This window comes from Populus trichocarpa, chromosome 1, assembly GCF_000002775.5.
Source record: "Populus trichocarpa isolate Nisqually-1 chromosome 1, P.trichocarpa_v4.1, whole genome shotgun sequence".
Classification (NCBI taxonomy): Eukaryota; Viridiplantae; Streptophyta; class Magnoliopsida; order Malpighiales; family Salicaceae; genus Populus; species Populus trichocarpa.
The window spans coordinates 28796455-28821484 of NC_037285.2; the positions used below are offsets into that span (position 1 = coordinate 28796455).

At 34.7% G+C, this 25030-nt stretch overlaps 1 protein-coding gene across 1 annotated transcript; it reads right to left on the reverse strand.

Annotated features, from left to right (window-relative positions):
• Nucleotides 1-232: 232 nt before the first annotated feature.
• LOC7463881 (uncharacterized) lies at nucleotides 233-23861 on the reverse strand. Its single transcript, XM_024593891.2, has 35 exons — nucleotides 23586-23861; nucleotides 22433-22600; nucleotides 22255-22344; nucleotides 21949-22085; nucleotides 21747-21837; nucleotides 21555-21637; nucleotides 21319-21425; nucleotides 20859-21011; nucleotides 19888-19952; nucleotides 18046-18133; nucleotides 17841-17919; nucleotides 17649-17757; nucleotides 15728-15787; nucleotides 15463-15581; nucleotides 13337-13718; nucleotides 13051-13235; nucleotides 12870-12942; nucleotides 12080-12230; nucleotides 11810-11979; nucleotides 11329-11679; nucleotides 10778-10945; nucleotides 10364-10657; nucleotides 9629-9805; nucleotides 8946-9209; nucleotides 8243-8341; nucleotides 7947-8131; nucleotides 7205-7540; nucleotides 6325-6478; nucleotides 6104-6214; nucleotides 5598-5765; nucleotides 3346-3469; nucleotides 2016-2165; nucleotides 1826-1941; nucleotides 1686-1745; nucleotides 233-810 (listed from the first exon to the last, which is right to left on the reverse strand). Exons 1-35 carry the CDS (start codon nucleotides 23772-23774, stop codon nucleotides 640-642), a joined length of 5427 nt encoding a protein of 1808 aa, XP_024449659.2. The 5' UTR covers nucleotides 23775-23861; the 3' UTR covers nucleotides 233-639.
• Between the last annotated feature and the right edge of the window lie 1169 nt (nucleotides 23862-25030).

Genomic DNA, 25030 nt, shown 5'->3' on the forward strand with positions numbered 1-25030 from the left:
TTTAATAAATTAATAAATCTGATATTAAATATGAAATAAAAAAAAATAAGAAACAAATTGGGTACAGTGAAAACCCCTCCCCCTCCCTTTTTAGTTTTCTATAAACACCGGTTAAAACACAGCCGAATAACCTTTAGTTTTCCTTCCTCACTTGAACTTCTATATTTTGTACAATAGTTAACGTCATTAAATTCCAAACCTACCAAAGCAATGAAATGATTTATACTATATGTTCAAAGAAAAATGGGCTTGGATTTGGTGTAGCTAACGAATTTCAGGAGAATATTGTTTGATCTCTGAAACAAAGAGTGAAGTATCAGTTTAATTAGATTCTTTTTGACATACTCGCAAGGCATTTCTTATAGTGTGTGTATATATTTAATTGGGCAGGAAGGACCAGTGTAAAATCTTTAGTTCTGAACTACTCGATCATCATACAGGTACGATACATTTGAATCAATTTTGTCTCCCTCACTACCCAGCTTCACTGTTATTGGACAGCTTTTGTATTGGCAAGAGCACATCGTAACGTAGCAGGCACCAACCAAACCAAACCAAACGTCGTTACCTCATCGAAAATTTAAGCATGCACTTGCCAGTTTCACATCTATGAGGGAGTCCAGGTTGGCTTGGATATTCTCATTCTAGATTTTCAAAGATGTCAATGCATTTTTTCAAATATGATTTTGCCTCCTCATTCTTCTCCACTTCATACTGATGAAGAAGCTCTTCCTTGAACCCTACATCTGTCCAGCGCACTGATGCAAGACCTGTGACCTCCAGAAGGCACTCTGAAGCACTTATGTGAACCTAAATTTCAGAAACAGGTTAATCAGTAAACAATTAAATAAAACACATTGGAAAAAAAATGGAAGAGAGGTTATCTTATGACGTATGTGTTTGGTATTGTGGTGCATGGTGTTTTTCAAAAGTACTTTTCGCTCAAAAATATATTAAAATAATTTTTCTCCATATTGTTTTTTTATTTTTGACATCAACACATCAAAATCATCAGGTGACACTAAAAAAAACATTAATTTGATGTTTTTTCAAGCCAAACATAGTTTCAAATACACAAAAACCAAACAGTAAACAAGTAGGACTTGTTGGAGAAATCCTTTAGCAAGGAGATTAGAGATACAGTGGGTTTTGAACTTCTATTCTGTCTACACCCTCGAACATTGTCTTCAATTGTCATTTTGAGATGACAAAATTGCGGCAAATTACTAGCCCATTAAACAATGTTTAATGCATGTGTGGCGATGCTAGAGACATTGTAGCTAAATATTGCAACAGAAGGCATTCTCTCCCCAAGTCCTTCAACTTCATACGAGCATTTTTATTTTACTTCAAATTACACAAAGTAGAATTGAAGGTGCATCGAATGGACAATTGAAGAACAATATATACAATTCCAAGATACACAGCTATTGCATTAAGACTTCTCTGGCAGCAGTTGATAGCAGAATAAATTATTAAATCATTTGATGAAGCTTTTATGCTTTGCATGTGATTTTTTATTTTTAAACTCTCAAAGCCACAATAGTCCTGTTTGCTATTTGAATTCAACCCACCTACCTCTTTCTGTTTATGTTTCCTTAAGAGCCATAAACAAGAAAGGGGACAAAGAGGCCTCAGCACTTGAGGCATAACTATCCTAAGAATTTTCCAGAATGATGACATACCTGAGCAATCTTTATCGTGCTTATACATTCAACTATCTTTGGTGATACAGAATAGAACAGCTGTACACAAACAGAATAATTAGTCGAAGTCTATGCAAGAAGATTCAGCTAAATACAAGATTAAAGATGAACTCTAATACCTCCTGAACAAAAGAAGTTGCGCTATCATGCTGAGAGGCTCCCTTAGAAGCCTCCACCAGGATGCTCTGTAGCCTCGAGCAAAGTTCTTTAATTAATGAAAATGCCGACAATTTGACTGCCCAGAACAGTTCAAGAGTTAGAAGTACAGTTTCGCAACACTCATATCAGAGAAATTTGTAAAATTAATACCTGTCCACTGAAACCCAGGCGAGAGAGAGATCAAGAGCAGGTCCATCAAGTTCTTTTTCTGTTCAAAAATATCATTTAAATGTGCCACGTGGATGCAAGACATCACGCAGCCAAGAATCTTTTCAAGTGGCACAGCAGGGTCCACATTATCTGATTCCACACAGGAAAACATATGCTCAGACTAGAAGGTTTCATTAAACCAATGACACTTCAACTTGCTTATAAAGAAATCAATTAAAACAGTCAAAGGATGATTGATACCATTGCCTGTATTTGTCATAGAAATATTGCTTTGGATATAGTACAGAAGGATTCATGGAAAAGACAACTAGTTGCGTGCAGAAACAAGGAATGCCCAAGCATGGATAACATTAATTCCAAATTTAAAAAGTCACTTCTAGTCATTTTTGGCTTTATAAATGACAACCAAGAGTAAGCTTCAAGACATGAAGATATAATTGCAGCAAGCAAAAGATGAAAAAGTTATAATCACTTGAGCTCTAGTGAATGCACTTATCACAGTTCAATATCATTAAAAGGTGTTGCCATGTCTTGAAACCTTCTTTGTACAAATAACTGTGAAGAAACCACGGTGCAGCAAAGAGGCAGCACAGTACACAGCATACTCATACAGACATAGCACAGCATCAAGATTAAATGTTGACAAACATTTCTGTAAGCCCTACTAAGAATTCGTGAATCAATATTTAATAGAAGTAGAGATAATAAACCTGTGCATGCATACAAAGATGTCAATCATTTGTCACAGGATATTATTTGTGATGTCCATCTTTGAAATTGGAGTTAAACATAAGAATTTGACACAATTAAAGCAATTTTTATAAAAAGTGATGGCATAAAGGAAAGATGGAGCAGCGCACTCAAGCCCCTTTGATGTCTTCTATCGATAAAGTCAACAAACACACCAGCCTCCAACCCATCCAGATTCTGTACATCAATAGGACACTAATGGATTACTGAATAATATAAGCAACATGTTGAGCAGAGAAACCTCCACACCACTGGAACAGCATCTGCTATCATTTGTTCATGATATGGTTGCTTTAGTCTACACTCACATTCAAATCTTGTGAATCTCTTTATAATTTTCACTGGACCCAATCTCAAACTTCGCACAGATAAGCTTTAATGCCATCAGAAACTTGAAATAGACACATTCTATGCTAGGTGATGGTCATATTTCAAATTTAACTGACAACAATCAGCATTCGCTTCTGTATCCAGCTCAACTAGGTATTAATAAAGCTCAATGAAGCAGCCAAAGAAATAGAACGAAATATATAGCATAAATATAGCATCTGAATGAAACCTGTTTTAGCAGCATCACTTGCCAATGCTGACCCAGATTTATTGGCAGCAGTAGAGTCGCACATCCCAAATAATAGAGGAAAAATCACATTAAAGAACTTCGGATCACCAAAAGCTTTTATAACCTGTGAAGAAATGTACACATTGCAAAACTTACATGTAGTTAAAAAAAATAAAAATAACAGAAAAGGTGATGTGGAACAGCCTAGGGGCTGTTCTGAATCTGACTTTTAGAGGCTGTTCTAGGGCTGTTAGAATTGTATTAATGTTGATTTATGATGGAATATGGGGAAGGATGTCGATAGACTCTAGGAGTCACATTTAGGGTTATGAAGAGTCACACATTAGAGGAGATTGAGTCAAACAATCAAAGAAAAATTGCTGGCATTTTTATTCCTAAACTGTAATTAAAATATTGAAAGAATACATAACCTTTATATAGAGATGCTAGTACTCCTAGTCCAACAATGAGGAACTTGAAGCTATGATACCAACTGAGACTGTTCCGAATCTGATTTTAGAGGCTGTTCTAGGGCTGTTAGATTTGGTATTAATGTTGATTTGTGATGGAATATGAGGAAGGGTGTAGATGAATTTTAGACGTCTGACGCGGTGTATAGCAAAGATAAAACGAGAGTTCTCAAGCTCTAAGACCACAGACCAAACTATAGAAAAATCTTATCTAGTATTTTTTTATTAAATCTAAATAATACTTGATCTCCATAAAAAAAACTAAGCATTCCTATTTATATTAGCTCTAGAATCCTTTAGAGGAAATGATTCCTAATTAAAACTAAAATCCTTTATAGAAAAGAACTGATTCCTAATTAAAGCAAACTTAATTAATAGAATTCATCTAGCATTAGGATTCCAAAATAGTAAAACACTAATTAAATTAAAAGTTCTAAGTTAAGTAGAAAACAAATAATTAAAATCCAAAATTAACTAGGAAAATAATTAAAACAGGAAAACAGTAACTTCATGCTTCAATCTGGTACATAAACTCTTGGGATAATTGTTTTCCATCAACAAGTTCTTCCGGTTGAGAGATTTAGATGCTCTGGAAATTGATCTACCTTAAATTCTAATATAATATCCATAAATATTAATAAAAGTCCGTATGGACTGCTTACTAAATGGTGTGCCACACTTCTTGGAACAAACATTAATGGGAACTCGACAAAGTTTAAATTCAGCAATAACCATGAGCCATTTCTGAAAAGCCTTGCATCGGTGAGTGGAAGCTATGACCAACAACTTTAGTTGAGTTGAAAATAGTGCTTCATAATGTGTCTGGATTCAGTTTAGTAAGAAGTGAGATGAAGATTTTCAATTACAAGTTTGGGTAGAAGACAAATGGAATAATGGGAAGAGAAATCACCAAGAAAAATATCATAGGCCCTTTTTCATGGAGAGATTTAGATATTCTGGAAATTGGCCTACATTAAAAAATCTAATATTATCTAATATTAATAACAGTCGGATGGACTGCTTACTGAAAAGTGTAAACATAGGGATCTAGAAAGTTTAAATTCAGACTAGATATGAATTGTTCCTAAATATGCTGTCAGCCAGGACAGATTGAGCTTCACTTCTCATTAATTTCCTCTCTCTCACAACTAAAATTCCACACATCCCAATAATGTCTCAAGTGGAAACATAGGGAACTAGAAAGTTTAGATTCAGACTAGATATTAATCATTCCTATCCTCTTGTTAAGCTAAAGCAATTTATCTTATTCAACAGTCCGAAAAAATGGATGGACTGCAAGCCAACTAAAGTATACACTTCATCAGTTGATTGGACATTTGATCACGAAACCCAATTCAATCTGACATGAAACTCTGATCTCTCTTTACTTTGTATATGCTCACCCCCCATGCAGGGGTACATATATAAAAGAAAAGTCAAACTCTTGTTTTTTTTTTGGAAGAATTTGACAGGACTTGACAAGGGAGGGAGGGAGGTCCTTATTGGGGTCACCTTCAAGATTGAAGGCTTTGGTAGGACTTAACCAGGACTGTGTGATTGCATTCCCTCTAATCCTACAAAAAAACTCTTCCATTATTATTCATGAACTGAAGTTGATTGAATCAGAACTTCTCTAAACTTGCTTGAACTATAGAGTCCAGTAATTGCTATTGAATGTTGTGTTACAAAAAAAAAAGGCAATGATGGAGTGAAAAATGATATTATTTTAAAAAGGAATCATTTTTATCAAATACTTTTCCAGAATTATTACTGATTAAGTACCTGGTCAAGAGAAGAGAAAGCTGCTTCACGGTATTTCTTCACCTTTTTCGTGCATGCGGAAGATACCATATTCAAAATAGCATCAGAGGTGACAGGATTTTCAGAGGAAATTGCTTTATGGCAGGATGAAGAAAGTGCACCTATTGCATTTAGGAGGGACTCCTTACCCTGTTACGTGGGACATCATCAGCAAGAAAATTGTAATAGCATGTAACTGAAAACAGTAAAAATAATCTGTGTCCAATTGTCACATATATGGTGGCACTATTAGCAATGCACTCCACTTTTATTGCAAGAAAGTGCAGTGCCATAAAATATTACTTCAAGTAATAGGTCATCATAATCAAGGACACATAGTATCATAGAATTACAATCCTTAACTATTACTTCAAGTATCTATAGTAAACACTAAACTCTGGTGTGAATACAAATAAAAGGCAATTTTCTATTTTCTAAGTGTGAAGTGTAGCATTTCTCATATAAAAGTGCATGATAAGCATTCCTACCTCCCATAAACGACCAGGAAGTTCTTTCATAACAGAATCGAGCAGAACATGGTGATAAGAAGACAATGATTCACCCATAACTTCACTAAGCTTGCAAATTGCCTGGGCTGACTGCATGTACAAGCAATAACCATGCATCTTATACTTGTGAGCAACACACAAACGGGATCAACAATTGCAATCAATTTAGAAGCCAGCTGTAGAAGTGAAGACAGAATTACCTTTCTTTTACTTGTCCATGATGATGATGCAAGGCCTTCACAAATAAGAGAAACAATTTCTCCTAAATACAAATGAATGGTGACCCGTTCACCACTTGTACTGTCTTCCCACAGCTCCTCAAATAGGCCAGAAATATTCTTGTCATCTTCAAATCTGAATAAGAGTTTGACATTAATTTTTGAAGAAGAAAAAAAAGAAGAGCTTTTTATTGTCAGCAATTAAACATATTTTGAAAGTGTCAAAAACTTGTTAGAGTTCATCCAAATAGGTGGAAAGGAATTAAGGCTGAAGAATGAATGAAACAATTAAGGCTACTGATATCATACATCATTTACTGAGAATAAGTGGAAAGGAATACAATGACTCTAGAGAAGTTGTATTTAGAAGTAATGTGGTTGCAAAAGATAATTAAACATTACATGAATAACTTTGATATTCCAATATCAAAAATATTGTGAATAGTACACGGAATGAGAAATTTACAGGAAAGCAAGGTAAAGAAAGCTAGTCTTGTATCCCTTGAGACATAAACGTAGCATGTAGAATGCTCACTGTTCATAAAAGTCCAAGGTTAAACATGCTCAAAATTGCAAGGTCAACCCTCAATCACTTTACGTCACTTAAAGCCACTTTGGGAGCTACATGACAGTGACCTGGCAGTCAAACAACATAATTACAGAGAGAGAGAGAGAGTGGGAGAGATTCTGCAATTTTCAATTCCAACAGGATTTCTACTCATTTATGTTTGCAGCATTGCTCCAGCGATTGATTTTTAATTTATTAGAGCAACTAACATAATTTCCTGAATAAGAATCTCTAAAACTGCAAGTCACATCAAAATTAAAATATTAGCTTTAAAAGAGATGATCTGATACAGACCTTGAAATAAATATAACTGGAAATATTACTGCATGATATCCACTCAGAACATCAGATGCCACAGAATAATAACTTTTCAAAAGAATTGCACATGAAATTTGAGCATTCTTTTCCCCAGTATGCAAAGCTGCAGTGTCTTCAATTAACTTTTGGGCCTGGGAATGACCAGCATGCTTCAGAACCACGGCACAAGCGCTTGCAAAAGCACGCTTTGCAGCAGCACTTTTCTCCTCCTTAACTACTGGAAACAACACCCTCAATAATATGCTTGTAAATGGCTTTACATCTGCTCCAACTTTTGGAATCAATAAGCTGATAAAGCTGGCCACACCAACCCTGCAACATAAAACATGGCAAGAATATGGACACTATCAGCAACCGTTGGCTTCCACTAAAATTGTTCACATAGAGACATCTACAATTCTCATAAACTACTTGTTTCTGTAGCAAACAAGGATAAAAAAATTTGATTTTCATTCTTGGTACCTTCAACAGAAATTCTGCAATAATAATCTCACTTAACTCTTAATCAAATCACAACATTATTGATGCAGGACAGCTAGTTGATTGATAAAAGGTAAACTTTCTTCCAAGTATACGTTAGTTGTTTATTTGTTCAAAATTGACTAGGGATTAATAGCTTATGTTTGAAAAAGAATTAGGTAATTCAGACTCCCCAATTTTAGATCCTACTATTCTTTAGCCTAGTTATGGTGATTAATAAAAAGGCTTGTTTACTCACCTGGTGTTGAGTCCAACACCTGATCGAACCAAATGAGCAAGGCGAGGAACCAAGAGATTTAAGGATTCAGTATTTATAACATTTATGCATAGGTCAAGAGTTTCCCACATAGGAGAGCTTTTCGCAATTGAAATCCGCAAATTCTCAAGCTTCTCTGACTGTATTCCAACATTTTCTGCATGCAACTAGAAGAGAAAAGGGTAAATTGATAATTGAACAAACAAGATTACATTTTTCAACTAACTGAATAAAAAGATGAGCATGGAACTTCCATAAAATGCTAACTTGACACAAACCTCAACATAATTGAGACCTTGGTCTTCAAGGCTTGACAAACTTTCCAGCATGCAACAAACTAAATCAGACAAATGTGGACGAAGTGCAATCCCTGCACCCTGTGAGCAAGACGCAAAAACAGTTACTATTTCAACAAGGCAACTTGATAGTGAAAACAGGTCAATAATACTCATCACTGTAATTAGCCAGATGAAGTGCAAGATGTGAGTATGGAAACTTACTGTGCAACAGTTAAACTGGTAATTAAAGAAAGATCTCTATTTGTAATAATTAAGCACTTGTGTGATCATGGTTAGGAATTTCATATTTAAAAGCGAATACAAAAATTGAACAGATAGAGTTGGTTACCCTATCAGGTACTAGGTTAAGATAGTGATGGAGAAATCAGGTTTTTCTTTCCTAGCCACTGGTTTTTACATCATGTGCTGCTTTGCTTAACATATTTGCACACATACATATGTTGATCTGTTCAAGTCTTGAATGCATAGATACACATGGATATACGTGCTAACATTTTTCTATGCATGTGTCATGAAAATGAAAGATAATATATTAAATAAATTCACTATCTGTCCTTCAAAGGTGGCTTCGATATACAGACACATTGGTGTTTCATGGGGCAAACAAAGGTAGTAGAATGTAATCAGAAATGCAGGTATTTTCTATCAACTCAATATGATATCATTGCAAAATATATCCGACCTTTGCAAGCTTCATAACAACACCGATTGATGCCTTGCGAATACTGTCAACTTTACTTAAAATCCCATCAGCAAGCAACAGAGGCAGAACAATCCCCATTGCTTCTCTGGCGTCTGATACTTCAGTAAGTGAAATATCGCATAGCCGTATTGTTAATGAAGAAATAGCACGGCATAATCTGTCTCCAGCATTTCGGACAGTCTCCTTTATATCATCCATGGCACGGAATGCTGCTGTCCATATTTTCTTCAAATGCTTTCCAACCTGTATGAGAATAATACGATAAATCAAACAGACAAAGTGGAGATGTTACTTATGTTAGAGTTGGATTATGATGAGAATGTATGCAAGAAACTCATCTCAATTTAACATATAGTGGTCCTGTGAATTTGTACGAGGATGGAAATTGTATGGGTGATATATAATGAGACAGTTGCTCTAAGCTATCAATGCTATTTACTTTTAGTTGTTGAGATAAGTAAAGGACTACGATGGCCTATACCATGAACCAAGACATTGATCATATAAATTCACGAGACCACTTGTAAATACATAATGAGGCACATAAAACATTGGAAACCAAGAAGGGAATACTTCCTATCTTAAATCAAGGACTAAATGAGTGGAAAGATTAGGCCATGTCAACAAAGACAAAACTATATGCAAAATGGCAAGTACATCACCTGTTTGAATTTTCTCCCTTGAATAATATCTGCAAGGGCAAGACAGGAAGCCTCACGTGAACGCCAAAGCCTAGATCCACATTGAATTATTAAATCATCAACAATCAAGTCAAGATGTTGATCAATAGTTCTCTTTGGATCTGCAACTAATGACTTCCATATGTGAGCCATTGCATCCTAAAAGTGATGAAAGAACAACGAGCAATGAGAAAGGGACAGGACATTACTTAAGCTACTTATTAGTTATCAGACAACTTCATAGTTCATCATATATTCAGGAACAACTAAGGCTGCGTTTAATTGTCAAGAAAAATTCAGTTTTCCAGAAATCTTCAAAAAAATAATAAAATAAAATAAAGAAAATGCATTTGCTAACTGAGAATAAGAATTGTTTTCTTGGAAACATGAGTTTTCTATTTCTCCTCTTTTCCAGAAAATTGGAAAGCAATAAAATGGTTATTTTCCAAATTCTGCAATATAAAAATAAGGGCCTCGTTTGGTTCATCATTTAAAGTTTTAAGGTTATTCCTTTTAATATTTTCAAGTTAAGCCAAACAAGTCCTTGTTTTCTATCTTGGAAAAATTGTATCTAATAAATAAATATCCTTAATTCTCCATGGAAAAACCTCTTTAGAATAAATAGGAAAACTAGAGATGGAAACTAAAAAAATATCTTCTGAAAGTAAACACAAACCTAAATGAATTTTTGTTTTGGTCAAGGGTCTTTTTGTTTACCTGCACATTCTTATCAGGATCGTATTGGTATCTAACTAGCCGTGGAATCAATAGTTGTAAGTGTGGTTGGAGGGCATCTCCAGCTTGTTTGGCTATCTTGGAAAATCCAAAAGCAGCACCCCTCTTGGAATTTAGAGAAGCTTGATGATTAGCCAGATCCATAAATTTATAAATCATGTCTGGTTGGCCCATCTCATTTGCTAGACTGCATAGCTCCTTATAAGTGCTAAGTTTCCCTCCACTCAGACTTTCACCAATAGTCCCCTCTTGGAAAACTTCAGAGTCTTCTACCAGCTGTATATTAAAAAGCTCCAGACATCATCCTCAACACGACATAAAAATATAAAAAGCACCAAAGGAGAAGATAATAAATAGCATGTTTTTCCCCCCAAAAGAAAAAAGGCAGGCTTTTACCTTGATAGCTCTTTTCCTCTTTCCTGAACCCGTCAAAGTTGTTACAAGTGCATCTACTAAAGTTTTCTTCATTGCTGCATCACCAAGTTCATAGACAATACTCATACCTTGTGATGCTAGCTCTTGTGTAAGTTCATTCTGTTCACCAAGCAAGTGTGAAAAAGCCTCCTGCATTCATTTGAAAATTATTTAACTGATGCCTCATGGCATCAACAGAATTACAAGAAACTGAAAGCAATAGAATATTCAGATGATAAGAACATTTCCTGAAAGAAAATTGTGTTCTCATAAAATGTCTAAAAACTAGAAGTTTGGTTGATAAATCAGTTAAATAATCGGTTACATGAATGATGAAATTTTTAATATGCAATGTATTTGTGGAAGATACTCCACAAACTCATTACCTTACAGTGAAGACTAGAGTAAGCATGCCAACTTAGAAAGATATATGGCTCAACTCAAGGAAGAACTTATTCCAATCAAAAGGGGATCATAATTAAAATATGTGGGGGATAAAAAGGCAGATATTGCCCTTTTAACTATTGTCAAACCTGAATTTGTGGAAGCATTTGTTGGATGGTCGGGTGACGACCACAATACATTGTCAGTGATAGTAGCCAAACAGTTCCAGCACAGCGTTCTTCTTTTCTGCTACTGTATAAAAGAGTCTCAAAGAGTTTTCTAGTAATTGAATCTCTAATGGTGGCGTGGTAATCTTCATTAGCTTCACATTTCTCATTAGGGTTGTATTTTGACAAAGATAAGCTTATGTCCCCCAGAAGAAAATTTGAAGTCATTGAAAGTGAAGAATAGTTAGTTTTGAGAATCACATCAGCTGTAACAGGAATGCCACCCCACAAAAATGACAGAGCCTCCCCAGCAGCAAACAGGACATCCTCAACCTATGGAACTCCAAAACAAATATGAACTAAATTAAAGCCCAACAAAGAATTATAGCAATAATTGCAGGCGGGTGGATAAGTGACACTAGCAGACAGGATCATAAAAGAAAAATATTTATTTTCTACACACCTTTGATCGACAGAGACTAAAAATCAAATCAAGGGCAATATTCAGGAGTGAAGGTGACGTTTCCTTTACACAGATGTGTCCAAGGGAGATAACGATTTTCTGAATTGCTTTATTGTCATCACCGGAGAGTAGCTTGCTCAACTTTTCATTTAAGAGTATCAGAATGTCAACTGCAGTTTTAACCATGGAATAATGTTATTAACTGACCCTTACTACTATTTTTTCCCTTCTGCAAGCTATTATTGGTATCTAACTATCTATGAACACCACCTGAACTAGAGTCATCAACAAGAGGAGGTAATGGTGCACGTAATCCAATATGACCCAGAGCTTGCATAGCAATAGAGGCCAATGTTGCGGTCTCAGAATTAGCAATATCAGTCAGGCATTTAAGTATTTTCTGAAACAATGTCCCTGGGATCTGCAAATAATAATGTTAGAAATAGTGAATACAAATTGCTAAAATGGAAATTGAAGAAGTACATTAAAATATAAAAATAAAATGACTAGTGAATGCTAAACAGAGAAAAATACAATAGCAAGATAAAAATGACACCAAATAAGACTTAATGTCCCATTTCATGGAAACATCAAAAAGAGATGCAAACCTAGCATATGAGAAGTAAACAAAAAGCATGTAGAACTTTTTCTTAAAATAAAAGGATAAAACCTAAATTGTAAGTTTAGCAAGGGCATGTGAAGTTTTGATATGGACATCAGGGTCTGTGGCATCGCAAACCCCAAATAACCTTGAGGAAACATTTTTCTGTGATGTCCAAATACTAAGGGTTTGCCACTTTGATTTTACCTCTGTACATTTCTGATTGTCCAAGATAGTGGTTGTGTTCATAAATGTGTTAAATTGTGCTGCGGTGATAGAACTGTGGGCAATTACAGCATGGAAAGGACGTATTCTTAAAAAAATTAAGGATGACCAGTGACGAAGAAAATATAGTGCTTGGACTTTGCTCAAAACAAGGATAGGGAAGGGTTTAAGTAAGGTCCTGATTTCATTAAAAGAAAAATTCCAGTAGAGGTGTTGCAGAAACATGCAACTTACAGCAACCGCTATAGACATACACTCTGCAGTAGCATATCCAATTGCACACAGTATTCCATGAAGTGCCTCAAACCTGAAAAAAAAAAAAAAAAAAAAAAACAAGAAGAAGAAAACTCATAAACTCTAGAATCAGAAATTGTCACCACCAGAAACTAGAAACTCGATTTGATGGACTACAAACCTTAAATTGCTTGTTTTAGAAATTGCAGAGAGTAGCTCAGAAATTAGATCTGATGATGTGGCGGGAGGAATAGCAGAGCAAGCTATGCCAAGTAGGCGTGCTGCAGATTCACGAGTATCTAAGTCTACATGACTCAGTAATTGTTTTAGCCATGATATTCTAGGCACATAGTGTGATGCGATCATCTAGAGAGAGCGAACGAGTTAAAGAAGTATTTGTTGACATGCAAAAAAGGAAAAAAATAAACTATAAAATCAATATAAAGGAAGAGAAAACTGTGAAAAACCTCTGGAAGATAAGATCCAATTGTAATTAATGCCTTGGAAGCAGTGGCATGCAATTCAACAGAGCCTTCATATGCCATAGCATGTTCTAGCAGTAAGCACATTGTTTCCACTGAAGACAGAAATTCAGTTGATCTCCCTAAAGAGTTGTTTTGGTCCAACTCTGACTCAAAACACTTCAACAAAAAATTGATCATAGCCACATACATTTTAGATGAAAAAAGAAGCTTTTGTTCCCTCATTTCACTTGACTCTAACAATTTTGGCTGCTGCTTAACAATATAATCCAACATCTCTCCAAGTTTTGGGTATATAAAATCAATATTCTGTCTTCTACTTCGACCCATGTCTTTGTCAAGAAACAGGCCTTCAAGTGCCATTTCCCTGGAGAGAGAGAGAGCAGGCCAGTATTAGGTTTCCATGATGAAAATTTATAGTGTGAAATCAACCATCCTTGGGATAAAAACACTGTATATTGGTACTAAATAAGACATTGGAGACTCTAACGCAGTAATAGAAGAATAAATCCACCTATCCCCCTTTCACTTTCTGTTTATTGTCCATAGGACTATGACAATCAAAAGTTTAAAATGATACACCTCAGTGAATTTAAAAATCCTGCCACATTTGAATAATAAATGCTATAGGAATACTGTATGGTGACAAATTGAAAACGTTTGATATATTTAAAAGCATTACAGGAAACAAGAAAGGTTCCAATAAAAAAGAATGGGAAACATAAAAGACTCAACATATGTGGCATAAAGTAACAAAGAATCTGCATTCAAAATGCCGAATGAAAAGAAAATAAAATGATTCAACCAACTCAAAAGCCCTGGAACAGAAGAAAATTACTGAGAACTATGACTTATGTTGTACTCCCTCAGTCCCAAAAGAAATGCCCTAATTGAGATTGAACAAGTCTTTTAGGAACAAAAAAATAAACTAGTGATTTTTGTTTTAAAAATATTATTTCACTTTTACCTCTTAACTATTTTTACATTACTCAATGTTCTTGTTTTTAGTAAATTTGGAAAATGATAAAGGATAATAAGGGAAAATGAGTGAAACTAGGAAATTTATATAGGGACTAAGGAAGTGATAGAATTTTCAACATTGAATGAGAATTGGAAAGTGGACATTTGCATCGGGACTGCTGAAAATGGAAAGTAGGACATTTATTTAGGGATCGAGGGAGTAATAGAATTTTCAACATCAAATCACAATATGTGACAGGAGAGATTATTAGGTACTCCAAGTGTATTGCTTACTCACTCACATAAAAGTAGATTTGACAGGTAGTTATCATAGAAGGGCCTTCTTTCATGTCAGTGAAGGAGCAAAACACCATACCTAACTAATAATTTCACTATCGTACAAAGCATGTGCACAGCCAACCACAAATACAGACAATTGATCCAAACTTTGTAGTGATACTAACATTTTATCAACGAACAAATAAGAAAAAGAGAAGCAATCAAAGATCAAACATTAATATGCTACAAGTCGTATTTATCTGTATTGGATCTTGATATGAGCAATAGAAATATTGTGGGCCCTCTTTCATGTCAGTGAAGGAGAGCAACACACCAGAACTAACTAATAATTTTCACTATTGTACAAAGCATGTGCACAGCCAACCACAAATACAGACAATTGATCCAAACTTTGTAGTGATACTAACATTTTATCAATGAACAAATAAGAAAAAGAGAAGCACTCAAAGATCAAACATTAATATGCTACAAGTCGTATTTATCTGTATTGGATCTTGATATGAGCCATAGAAATATTGTGGGCCCTCTTTCATGTCAGTGAAGGAGAGCAACACACCAGAACTAACTAATAATTTCACTATTGAACAAAGCATGTGCACAGCCAACCACAAATACAGACAATTAATCCAAACTTGTAGTGATACTAACATTTTATCAATGAACAAATAAGAAAAAGACAAGTAATCAAAGATCAAACATTAATATGCTACAAGTCGTATTTATCTGTACTGGATCTTGATATGAGCCATAGAAATATTGTGAATACTGGCAATATGATAGCAAGTAGAAGCCACTGCATACAAAAGCAAACAGCTGCTGTGGGATAAATGCAGAATGTAAAACTTCAATACCTTATATCCAACCTAGAATCTGCCACACCAAGCATGCATATAAATCTACTTGGACAATGCTTCAAATCAAATAAAGATGTTGCCCATCTCACGGCACACAAACGTACTTCATTTTGTTCCTGGTTGGCACCACATAATTCAAGTTCAAATCATGAAGCAGCAAGTTGTAAATAAACCAGAATCAAGTGTAAGAAAATCATAGTTCAAAGCAGTTGAAAAAGTAAAGGTGAACAAGTAAAAATGAAGATATTAAGTTGTTCAATACTGCTTGAAAATTATTCAGAAGAAGAGTCTCCAGGTCCATCAATACAGTAGCTGGTGCTCCCTGAAGACCAATAATGCATACTGATTAATAACATCAAATAGGCAGCGAGTTGAGATAGTTTTATAACTAAAGAGAAGTACTTATATTCTGGAAATAAAAATTAACATTTAAAAACAGAAAGCAAATAAGATCAAGCTCAGGAACATTGAAGAGTTTGAGGGCTGTGTTTTAAAAGATCAACCACCAGTTGCAACAAGCAAGCACTAAAATTCAAACTTTGAGATTGAACCATGCAATGAATAGAATGGGCATGAAGATCAGTGCAGCAATTGGTAGCAATCAGATACATGACAAGTGGTTGAAGAGTACTATAGCAGTAATGACGACTTTAGTTGTTCTGGTGTAGCTCTAATAATGAAGTTAGAGATAATGGTATTTTGGAAGCAACTGGTGATAGTTGGTAAGCCGTTAAGGTTATAGTGCTGTCAGTGGTGATGAGAACAGTACAGCAGTGCTGACACTATAGGTTGCAACAGCAATAATGACACTATAGGTTGCAACAGCAATAATGGTGGCCGCAACAGGTGCCAGAGGCATAAAAGTGGTCTTTGGGATTGGTAAAAATGCGAAGCTTGTTGAAGTGGCTAGCAGCTTTCACAGGTTACAGCATTAAGGAATAATCATTATCTTAAAAGGAATTTAAAAGACTTCCAAAAAAAATGAAAGCAACTTAAAAGTGGGTATCCAGAAACATTGAAGAGGAAAAAAAAAGTAAAAGAAAATGAATATGGTAATTAGGCCATCCAATCTCTTCTCTACATCATTTTATGAATTTCAGAAATTTCTCAGTAGTTAACCCAGACATCAAAATTTTCAATTGGAATTCCTGAATTGTTCTCACAACTAAGTTTCTCATTCAACACAATCTTACATCTGTCTGTTCGAAAATAACAACCAATTATAATTTCAGTCTATATATCATCATGGACATACCAGATTATTCTCCTATAAGAACCTGTTGTTTTTTCTCCTAGAATTGTCAAGATAATGGGGGACAGATTAGAAGTTCAATCAACTCAGCCCTCAGAAATGTATTAAAGCCCCTATCTGCCAACTTGGCATAACAAATGTCGATGACTAGGATGATCAAGATAAAGCAAAAGTTTTTGAACAGCTTTCTTTTGGGCTTTAATATCACAGACTTCCAAGAGAGACAAGAAAGCTTGAAGCAAATAAATCAGACCATTTGAAAATAAAGCAGTCATATTTCCTTAAAATGATTTTCACAAAAAAGCTTAGTCACATGGATTATCAACTCAACCCTCAGAACTGTATTAAAGCCCCTATCTGCCAACTTGGCATAACAAATGTCAATGACTAGTATGTTCAAGATAAAGCAAAAGTTTTTGAGCAGCTTTATTTTGGGCTTTGGAAATATCAGAGACTTCCAAGAGAGACAAGAAAGCTTGAAGCAAATAAATCAGACCATTTGAAAATAAAGACACATCATATTTCCTTAAAATGATTTTCACAAATAAGTTTAGTCACATAGATTATCAAAAAATAATTGTTCAATGTTTACTGAACATAAAAATAGAAATAACTATTTTCTTTACCAGTAAATGAAAATTAATTCTTCCTAGCCAGTCTTGTATTTTATCCTTTTTCTGATAAGTAAATGACCAAACTAAATTAAAAAGAGCACAATGGGGGCCTGCTCAGCTACACAGAGAGATCAAGGAAAAAACATATGGGAAACACCATAATAATTAAACCAAGATGAAGCAGCTTTCAAAAAGAACACAGCTTGTATCGTAACAAATCTAGCTATTGCATGCTGACAATGAAACCTCTGGGAGTAAAATTTTTCTCTGACAGGATGAAAAAAAATTGTAATTCAACAAAGTGAATCCAAGCATACCTTGTATGCAGCAGCAAGAGAATTGGTTGCTTCTTGGATAACAAAACGAAGAGATTCAGCTTCAGCTTTCAATGCATCAAAAAGACGAACAGCCATATCAATCTTGTCTCTGAAAATGAAAGGAAATGGCCACCAGATTATTGTCACAGATATGGATACAGAGCAGCAGAAAGGAGAAGATGAACAAAGCACCTAAAGAGATGGGGAAGGCGCTGCCCAAGTAATCCAATTGCTTGAAAAGAAAATGTTTTGGTGTCCCTAGCAATAGCATCTGGAATGAAGTAAACAAAATCAATCTCAATTGATATGTGAAGTAAATTGAATCAATCAGATTCCAACCATAGTGCTTTAATATAGATAAGACAAGGGAATCAAAAGAGCTCTGTTTGCATGACACCTGATTCTGAGCTTGAATAACTATCAAGTAACTTCAGAATCCCAGTCAGTATAACAGGGCCCATGAGCTTCAGCTGATCACTTTTTGCCTGTACATATTAAAATAAAGGATGTTATAATGACTAAGTAAAAACAAGAACGTGAAATTGTATCAACATTTTGTTTGCAGAGTTCAAAGTGAAAACACGTGAGATGAAAGAAAATAGAAGTGGAAACATGATCATATCATCAATAATCATTTTTTTGCCAAAAAAACCTGTCCTCTTTGAAGCAATCAATGATTGATCGATAGTTTGGCAACTTGCAAAAAACCATATATGGTAAACCCATAGAGAATATCCTTGCAGTTCAAACACAAGAATGAACTGATTTTAGCACAAGTTCTTGGGAAATGGCTAGAGTTACAAAAAGATTCTAGAATATGGAAATAGGCTTTTAGGATTTGCATGAGGGAGACCAAAGTCTGGAAAAACTGAAATAGTAGAAGATCACAATAACAAATAAAGAAAAAGAGCAAAACTTATGTATAAAAGAACTACGATTACGAACAGAGCCTAGGTAATGAAATAATTAAACTAAAAAATATTCTAGAACTTTAACCTCTTAAAAATACAGAAATACTTTTGTACAAAAAAACTATGATTACGAACAAAGCCTAGGTAATGAACTAATTCAACTATAAAAAATCCCAGAACTTTAACCTCCTAAAATACAGTTGACTGTGAATCTGGTATGAATGCTAAAGAACTTTACATTATATGATTCAAGCCAAGGAAAACATACAAGATTCTCATAATCTCATATAAAACAGGACTTGTCTAAGGCTATTGCTTCATGGATAAAAACAAATTGTCAGAAAATAATCATTGTACAAAGCATTTTCAGGTGTCTCCGTTGTCTTCTAGCATGCTGTAAATTGAGATAATTGTGTATTTTATTAATGTTTGGCGAGGGAAGTTGGCAGCTAGCAGTAGCCACCCAAGGCAGGTGTCCAACATTAAGAACTGTTTGAACATTGACTATTGCTGGTGATGGTGATCAACAGCAACAATGGTCTGGTAAAGTCAGCAATAGTCAACACCTGCAGCTGAGTGAAAAGTCCACAGAATTGCAAAAATCTATAACAGGCATGTGCTTAGTTAAGTTACTTCGGCTCAATTCTCCATTGGTGACAAGGATAAAATAACCCTGACTCTTAAACTACATAGAGAAAAGAAGTCTGTTTACTAAAGTGCAATAGCAATGCAAACTTTGGCCACAAATTCACTGTGCACCACTAGTGGACAGAAGCATAAAAGACCTCTCTCTACGTGCATCACTAATTGGTAGGTAAAGGACTTCAGACAGCTACTAAGAAAGCTATGAAAATGTGTCAAGAAAAGAAGTCTGTTTACTAAATTTCAATGGCAATGCAAATTCACTGTGTACCACTAGTGGACAGAAGCATAAAAGACCTCTCTCTATGTGCATCACTAATTGGTAGGTAAATAAAAGACCTCTCTCTACGTACATCACTAATTGGTAGGTAAAGGACTTCAGACAGCTACTAAGAAAGCTATGAAAATGTGTCAAGAGTACTTCTTGTCCAAGAAATCTTCCACTGGAACAAATACAATAATAAAGTATTTTAAACCTGACATGATAATACAATTTGACATAATATGAAGTTTAATCTATGTTCATTCTTCTCCCACTTGAGAAGGTATGTTTAGCAAAGGTATGTTAAAATGTAAGGGATTCACCTGATCCTTTATACCGCTTGAGCCAAAGGTCAAAGGTCCCTTAATCAAACCAACTTGAAAATTTAAAGTACAAATCCAAAACTGAACAATAAGATTCTTACATGCTTAAACACCCAAACAGTGAATTCCATTCCCAATTGCTTCAACCTTGAGGTGGTACCACTTCCTAGTGCATTCCAGAAGTTCAAAACAGAAAAACATCAGCAATAAATTTATATCACAAACTTGGCATGAGATTCCTAAACTGAAAGAGAGAGAGGGAGAGAGATAGGGGTAGAGAGAGAGAGAGAGTTCCTCAAATCATGTATTAAAGATAATTTCATACACAAACTAACATCGACAAACAATCCACCCATTTATTCCCCTCTTTTTTACATTTTAAATATAACAATGATCTAAAATAGGTCTTTTAAAAAAAATACAACATAAAATAAAAGGAACACCTTCAAAATATATAATAGAACCCAAACAAGAATATTGTTGTTAAGATGGCAATGGTGAGGAATAAACACAATGTGCATGCCTTAAAACATCTATTCTTCACTGAAAGAAAAGGAGACTCTTCATTATTATTTCTAGTTCCACGTACAGATAAGCCAAATTACTGGTAAAATTTTCATCAATTTGTGAGTTAAAGGTCAGAGGACTCTAAAAGAAGTGAGCATGTGAAAAAGAAAAGCAAAACACCATAATTTTCCTCTCAACTTAAACCGAAATCACTAACCGGTCTATCATGCTATTGAATAAAGCTACCATAGTCTGAAAACATTGATAGAATAATTGACAACTTCTTTCAGGCTTCACTAATAATCAAATGGTGGAATCAATAAAAACAATAGAAGTAAATGAGTGCATTGTGCATTTACTCCTTACTGACCATGCATCTACCATGTAAAAAATCAGTTTTCGGTCATGTAGGTTTGTCAGATTATTTGAATCCTATATGAGGATCACAAAGCTCAATATTTCTCATCAAATAGCACCACAGTTATAATCTGCTTGAAGAGTTTTTACAACCCCTCCTAGATTTGGCATCGAAACCATAAGTAATTAAATGAAAATTTATAGTTACCATATATGCAACCAAAAATACACTGCAGAGTTGCTGGGAAACTGTTTGCAGCAGTAATAGACCGGCAAAATACAGACATCAGCTTTGTTTTCAAAGAAACACTTGCTGGGTTGACTTTAGATTCTGGAGCGACATTTCCAGTGCTAGTAGTACCTGCAACAAAGTATCTTGTTCAGACTTGTAGATGCACAATAATACAGGTGTAAATATATTTTTTATAAAAAATATCAAGTAAAAGCAAAGGTGAGATCCCCAACCACACCCTCCTCAGGACACTTCTCTCTTGGGCATACAAAAGGGGAATAAGACTTAACCCCCCCCCCCCCCAAAAAAAAAAAAAAAAAAAACAGAGAGAGAACACGAACTGTTGGTACACAGATATCAACAACTTCATGTTTTAATTCAAAACACAGTAACAATATAATAAAGCAGAAGTAACAAAACGAATCAACAATCATACCATTGAATAGTAAAAACAGTTTGTTCATCAAGTTTGAATCATCTAAATTAGCACTCGCTGCCTTCTTCCTCAGGAGCTCCTCCCCCTTCTTAATAACTGCCTCTTGACTTGAAAACATCAATCAGCAAACAACAAATCACAGTCCAGGTATCAAATATATTTAACAATATTAAATCGAGAAAGAAATTCAAACTTGTCTTCTAGTTGTAGAAAAAAAAACAAAAGAACATCTGTACCTATCTGCGCTAGCAACCAGATATAGGGGATAAACAGGTTCTGGACCCAGCTCCATGGCGTCAACAACATTCAAAACCCCTAACTGCTCATGAAAAGCCAAAAGCAAAAAAAACAAAAGTACATCTCATTTGAAAACCAAGGAAAATATCTATAATCTACAAGATTAGATGATATTCAGCTTCAATTTTCACCTTTCTCATCAGAAGTTCTTCATTTTTTAAGGGATTCTTTCCTGCAACACGATTGCTTTGAGCAATTGAAAGCCCAGGTGAGCATCCTCCTCTGCAATAAAAAATAAAAGAAGAGAAAGTAAATGAGTAACTGAATAAAATTTGCCTGACAAGCAAACTTTTGAAAGATCATATCGCTCTTATGATGAACTCAGTTCCAGACCCTTGAGATGACTGCTTGTATAACATTAAATGAAGGCAGAACTCAGCAAATAATTCTCTGTCCTGAGAGCCATTCACTGATCTATACTTTACAGCAACTTCTTCATCGATCCCACTAGCATGACATTCACCAATCACCTAAAACCAAGCATTGATAAGCACAATTAGCCATCTTCAATTATTAAAGTTAGTATCATTTTACCAGATTTATTATGACAAATCCTTTTCTATTTTTTGCAGAACTTCCACTCCTAACATATTTTTTAGACATCAAAATTGTTGAAAAGTAGTTAAGGCTGAAACTTACCTTAGTAACAATTCTCAAGATAATCTCTTGATGTTGAAGAGGAAGTTTAGAGATGTTAGCAACAAGCACAGGTGCCATATTTTCCTTTTCCTATAACATGATAAAAGACTCATTGGAAAAAAGGTTTACTTGAAAGTGATCAACAAGACGATTATATTTGAAATACAGATGCACATACCTTTATATTTACCCGTTCAAATGCCATCTCAATATACACGATGCAAAAGTTCTTGACAATTGCAGTGGCATTGGCTTCGGTATACAGTTTCCATAACTCTTGTAATGGCAAACCAATCTCATGTTGATATTTCACTCTCTTGTTGACATGACTCAAAATTTCAAGAACCTGACACAACAAACACGCTTTAACAATTTCCGATCCAGCAAGGAAGAGAAGGAGAGGGTAAACTAGGCATTGTGATAAGTAATGAAGGGAATTCATCGCTTACAGAATTTGCAAATAATATTTTGAACATCACTTTAAGGTCTTAAGAAATCCTAAATTTTCCAAGTGGCACAGGTCTTTTAGGAACAAGAGCATTTTTGTAATTGCACTGGAAAGGGTTTATTTGACCTCCGATGTTGAATCCAACATCACGCTACTTTAGGCTTTGTTTAGTGAGTTGACTGCTTCTTCCTCCTCTTTTTTATAATTCTCAAAGGTTCCAATCAATCCAGGATTCTGTATTCTTTTTGGTAATTATTTTTTAGTCTAATTGGGTTAAAACAAGACAGATATAGGGTCTCTCAATTTTTTAGTCAAATAGATTTGGCTTCCCCGCTTTGTTATGCATTCAAAGGTTCCATGAGTGGAGAATGCACGCCAAAATCCAATCAATTCCCAAAACAAGACCCATCTAGGTATAACATTACGCACCCAAGAATCCACAAGCAGCATATAACAATGTATAAGTGTAACGTTTTTCAACTTCACCTTTTTTAATATATTGTCCTGCAATACTCCAATTATCATAAAACCCTAACCTTTAAGCAATGCGAATTCTTCAAAAACCTAACCCTTCTCTCTCATACCTTAAGCAATAACGCTCATGTCGAGATAGTTGCTCTCAAGAAGGAAAAAAAACACCACACGCACATCACAAATTTCAAGAACCTAAAGCATTTGATTCCAAAACCTATTTAAACATTTCCATTCGTTCTCTACTAGCCAAAAAAAAAAAATAAGTATCAATTTCAGTGAGTGTAATAGAATTCAACTCCAACTGAACAAGAAATTATATTAAAATAAAATTAAGAACCGCACCAGAGTCTCCAAAAAAGAAATAAAGACTAAAATTAAAGGCAAGCGAGTATAGGTTTAGGGTTTTTGCCTTGTTGCGGACGGCGGTGGAGTTTGAGGAAAGTGACGAGATAGTGAGAGGGAGAATCTTAGACAGTAAAGTTTCAAGCTTCGAGTCGTCGCATAAAGCAAGCCGAGTTAACATTCGATCCAGTAATTCTTCTGTTTCCGCATCTGATTTTACTACTGGTGACGAAGACGAAGACGACGATTCTGCCATTTGTTTCGCTTTGTGTTTTTCTTTCGTGACAAGCCAAGGACTCCACAAAAACAAACCGAAAGACAGGGAGATAGCAGTGCTTTCACTGCTTTGTGATGGGTAATACTAATAGGCGTCGTTTTGGGGAACGGAGAATTTTACCGCTATGTCATTGGGCTGGGCTCTAGCATGGGGTAATTGGGCTATCAAACATTTTAGCATATTAAGGTTTTGGATCATTGGGCCAGCTTTTTTGGGTTTCCAACGAGGGAGTTGTCTAGCACAAAATGGGTCAGACCTCCCATGGAATTTAAACCGTTCAAGAATTCGGTCCTTCAACTACAACTTTTAGAATTGTTCTCGAAGAACCAAATTTCATTTGAAATCAGGTCCTTCTTTTAACTTTCCACTCAAAAAAATATATAAGCACATTAAACTCATTTGATTGATAGAGAAGTATAGGGACCAGAATGAACATGTAATAATGTTTAATTAGGGATGTGATTGAGTTTCTTAAAATTACAAGCATTAAATTGAAGTTTGATAACCTATTTCATCCGTCAACTCTTCCACTTCAGCCACCAAGTAGTCATGAACAACTATCAAATCATTCCTTTTAAAATCTCTTATTTTCATGTTTGAAAGGTGTTTTTTTATTTAATTTTTTTATTTTTTATTTAAAATTAATTTTTTTATGTTTTTAGATTATTTTAATTTACTGATATAAAAAAATTTTAAAATATAAAAAAATATTATTATAATATATTTTCAAATAAAAAATACTTTAAAAAAACAATCACTGCCACATCTTGAATATCTCAACTTCATAATTGATTTACATGTAGGATGTGTCATTTTTTTTTTTTTGATAACATAACTTGCCAAACTATTACCAAACAAGATAGAAAAAAATCATTACATGACAAAATTAAAAAAATATCTCAAATTTAGAGGCGTGGGATGTCAAGTTTAGAATCAACATATTAAATTCTATTATTTGGTAGCAGTCTCGTCCCTATAGTGATCGAAATGCAGCCATCCACCTTTCTTCCTTTCCTTTTTTTTTTTTTAATTTAGAATTTAGAGTTTAAAGTTTTATATTTTTTCCATGCGTTTTATATTTTTTGAAATTATTTTTCTGATAAAAAATAAATAAATCTAAGGTTTTTATTCAAAGTAAACAATATCAAGACTTTAGAACATATCATGTAAAAGCACATGGTTTTCACGTAGAAAAATCATTATTTTTAATTTTGGATCAAAATTTACTTTATGTG

Excerpts from the sequence above, each read along its gene's own strand:
- LOC7463881 (XM_024593891.2), bottom strand. The coding sequence starts at position 23,774 with ATGGCAGAATCGTCGTCTTCGTCTTCGTCACCAGTAGTAAAATCAGAT. Across the intron at positions 21,426-21,554 it reads CTGGTTGCTAGCGCAGATAG|TCAAGAGGCAGTTATTAAGA; the intron begins GTACAGATGTTC and ends GATGTTTTCAAG. Across the intron at positions 9,806-10,363 it reads ATCCTGATAAGAATGTGCAG|GATGCAATGGCTCACATATG; the intron begins GTAAACAAAAAG and ends CATCACTTTTAG.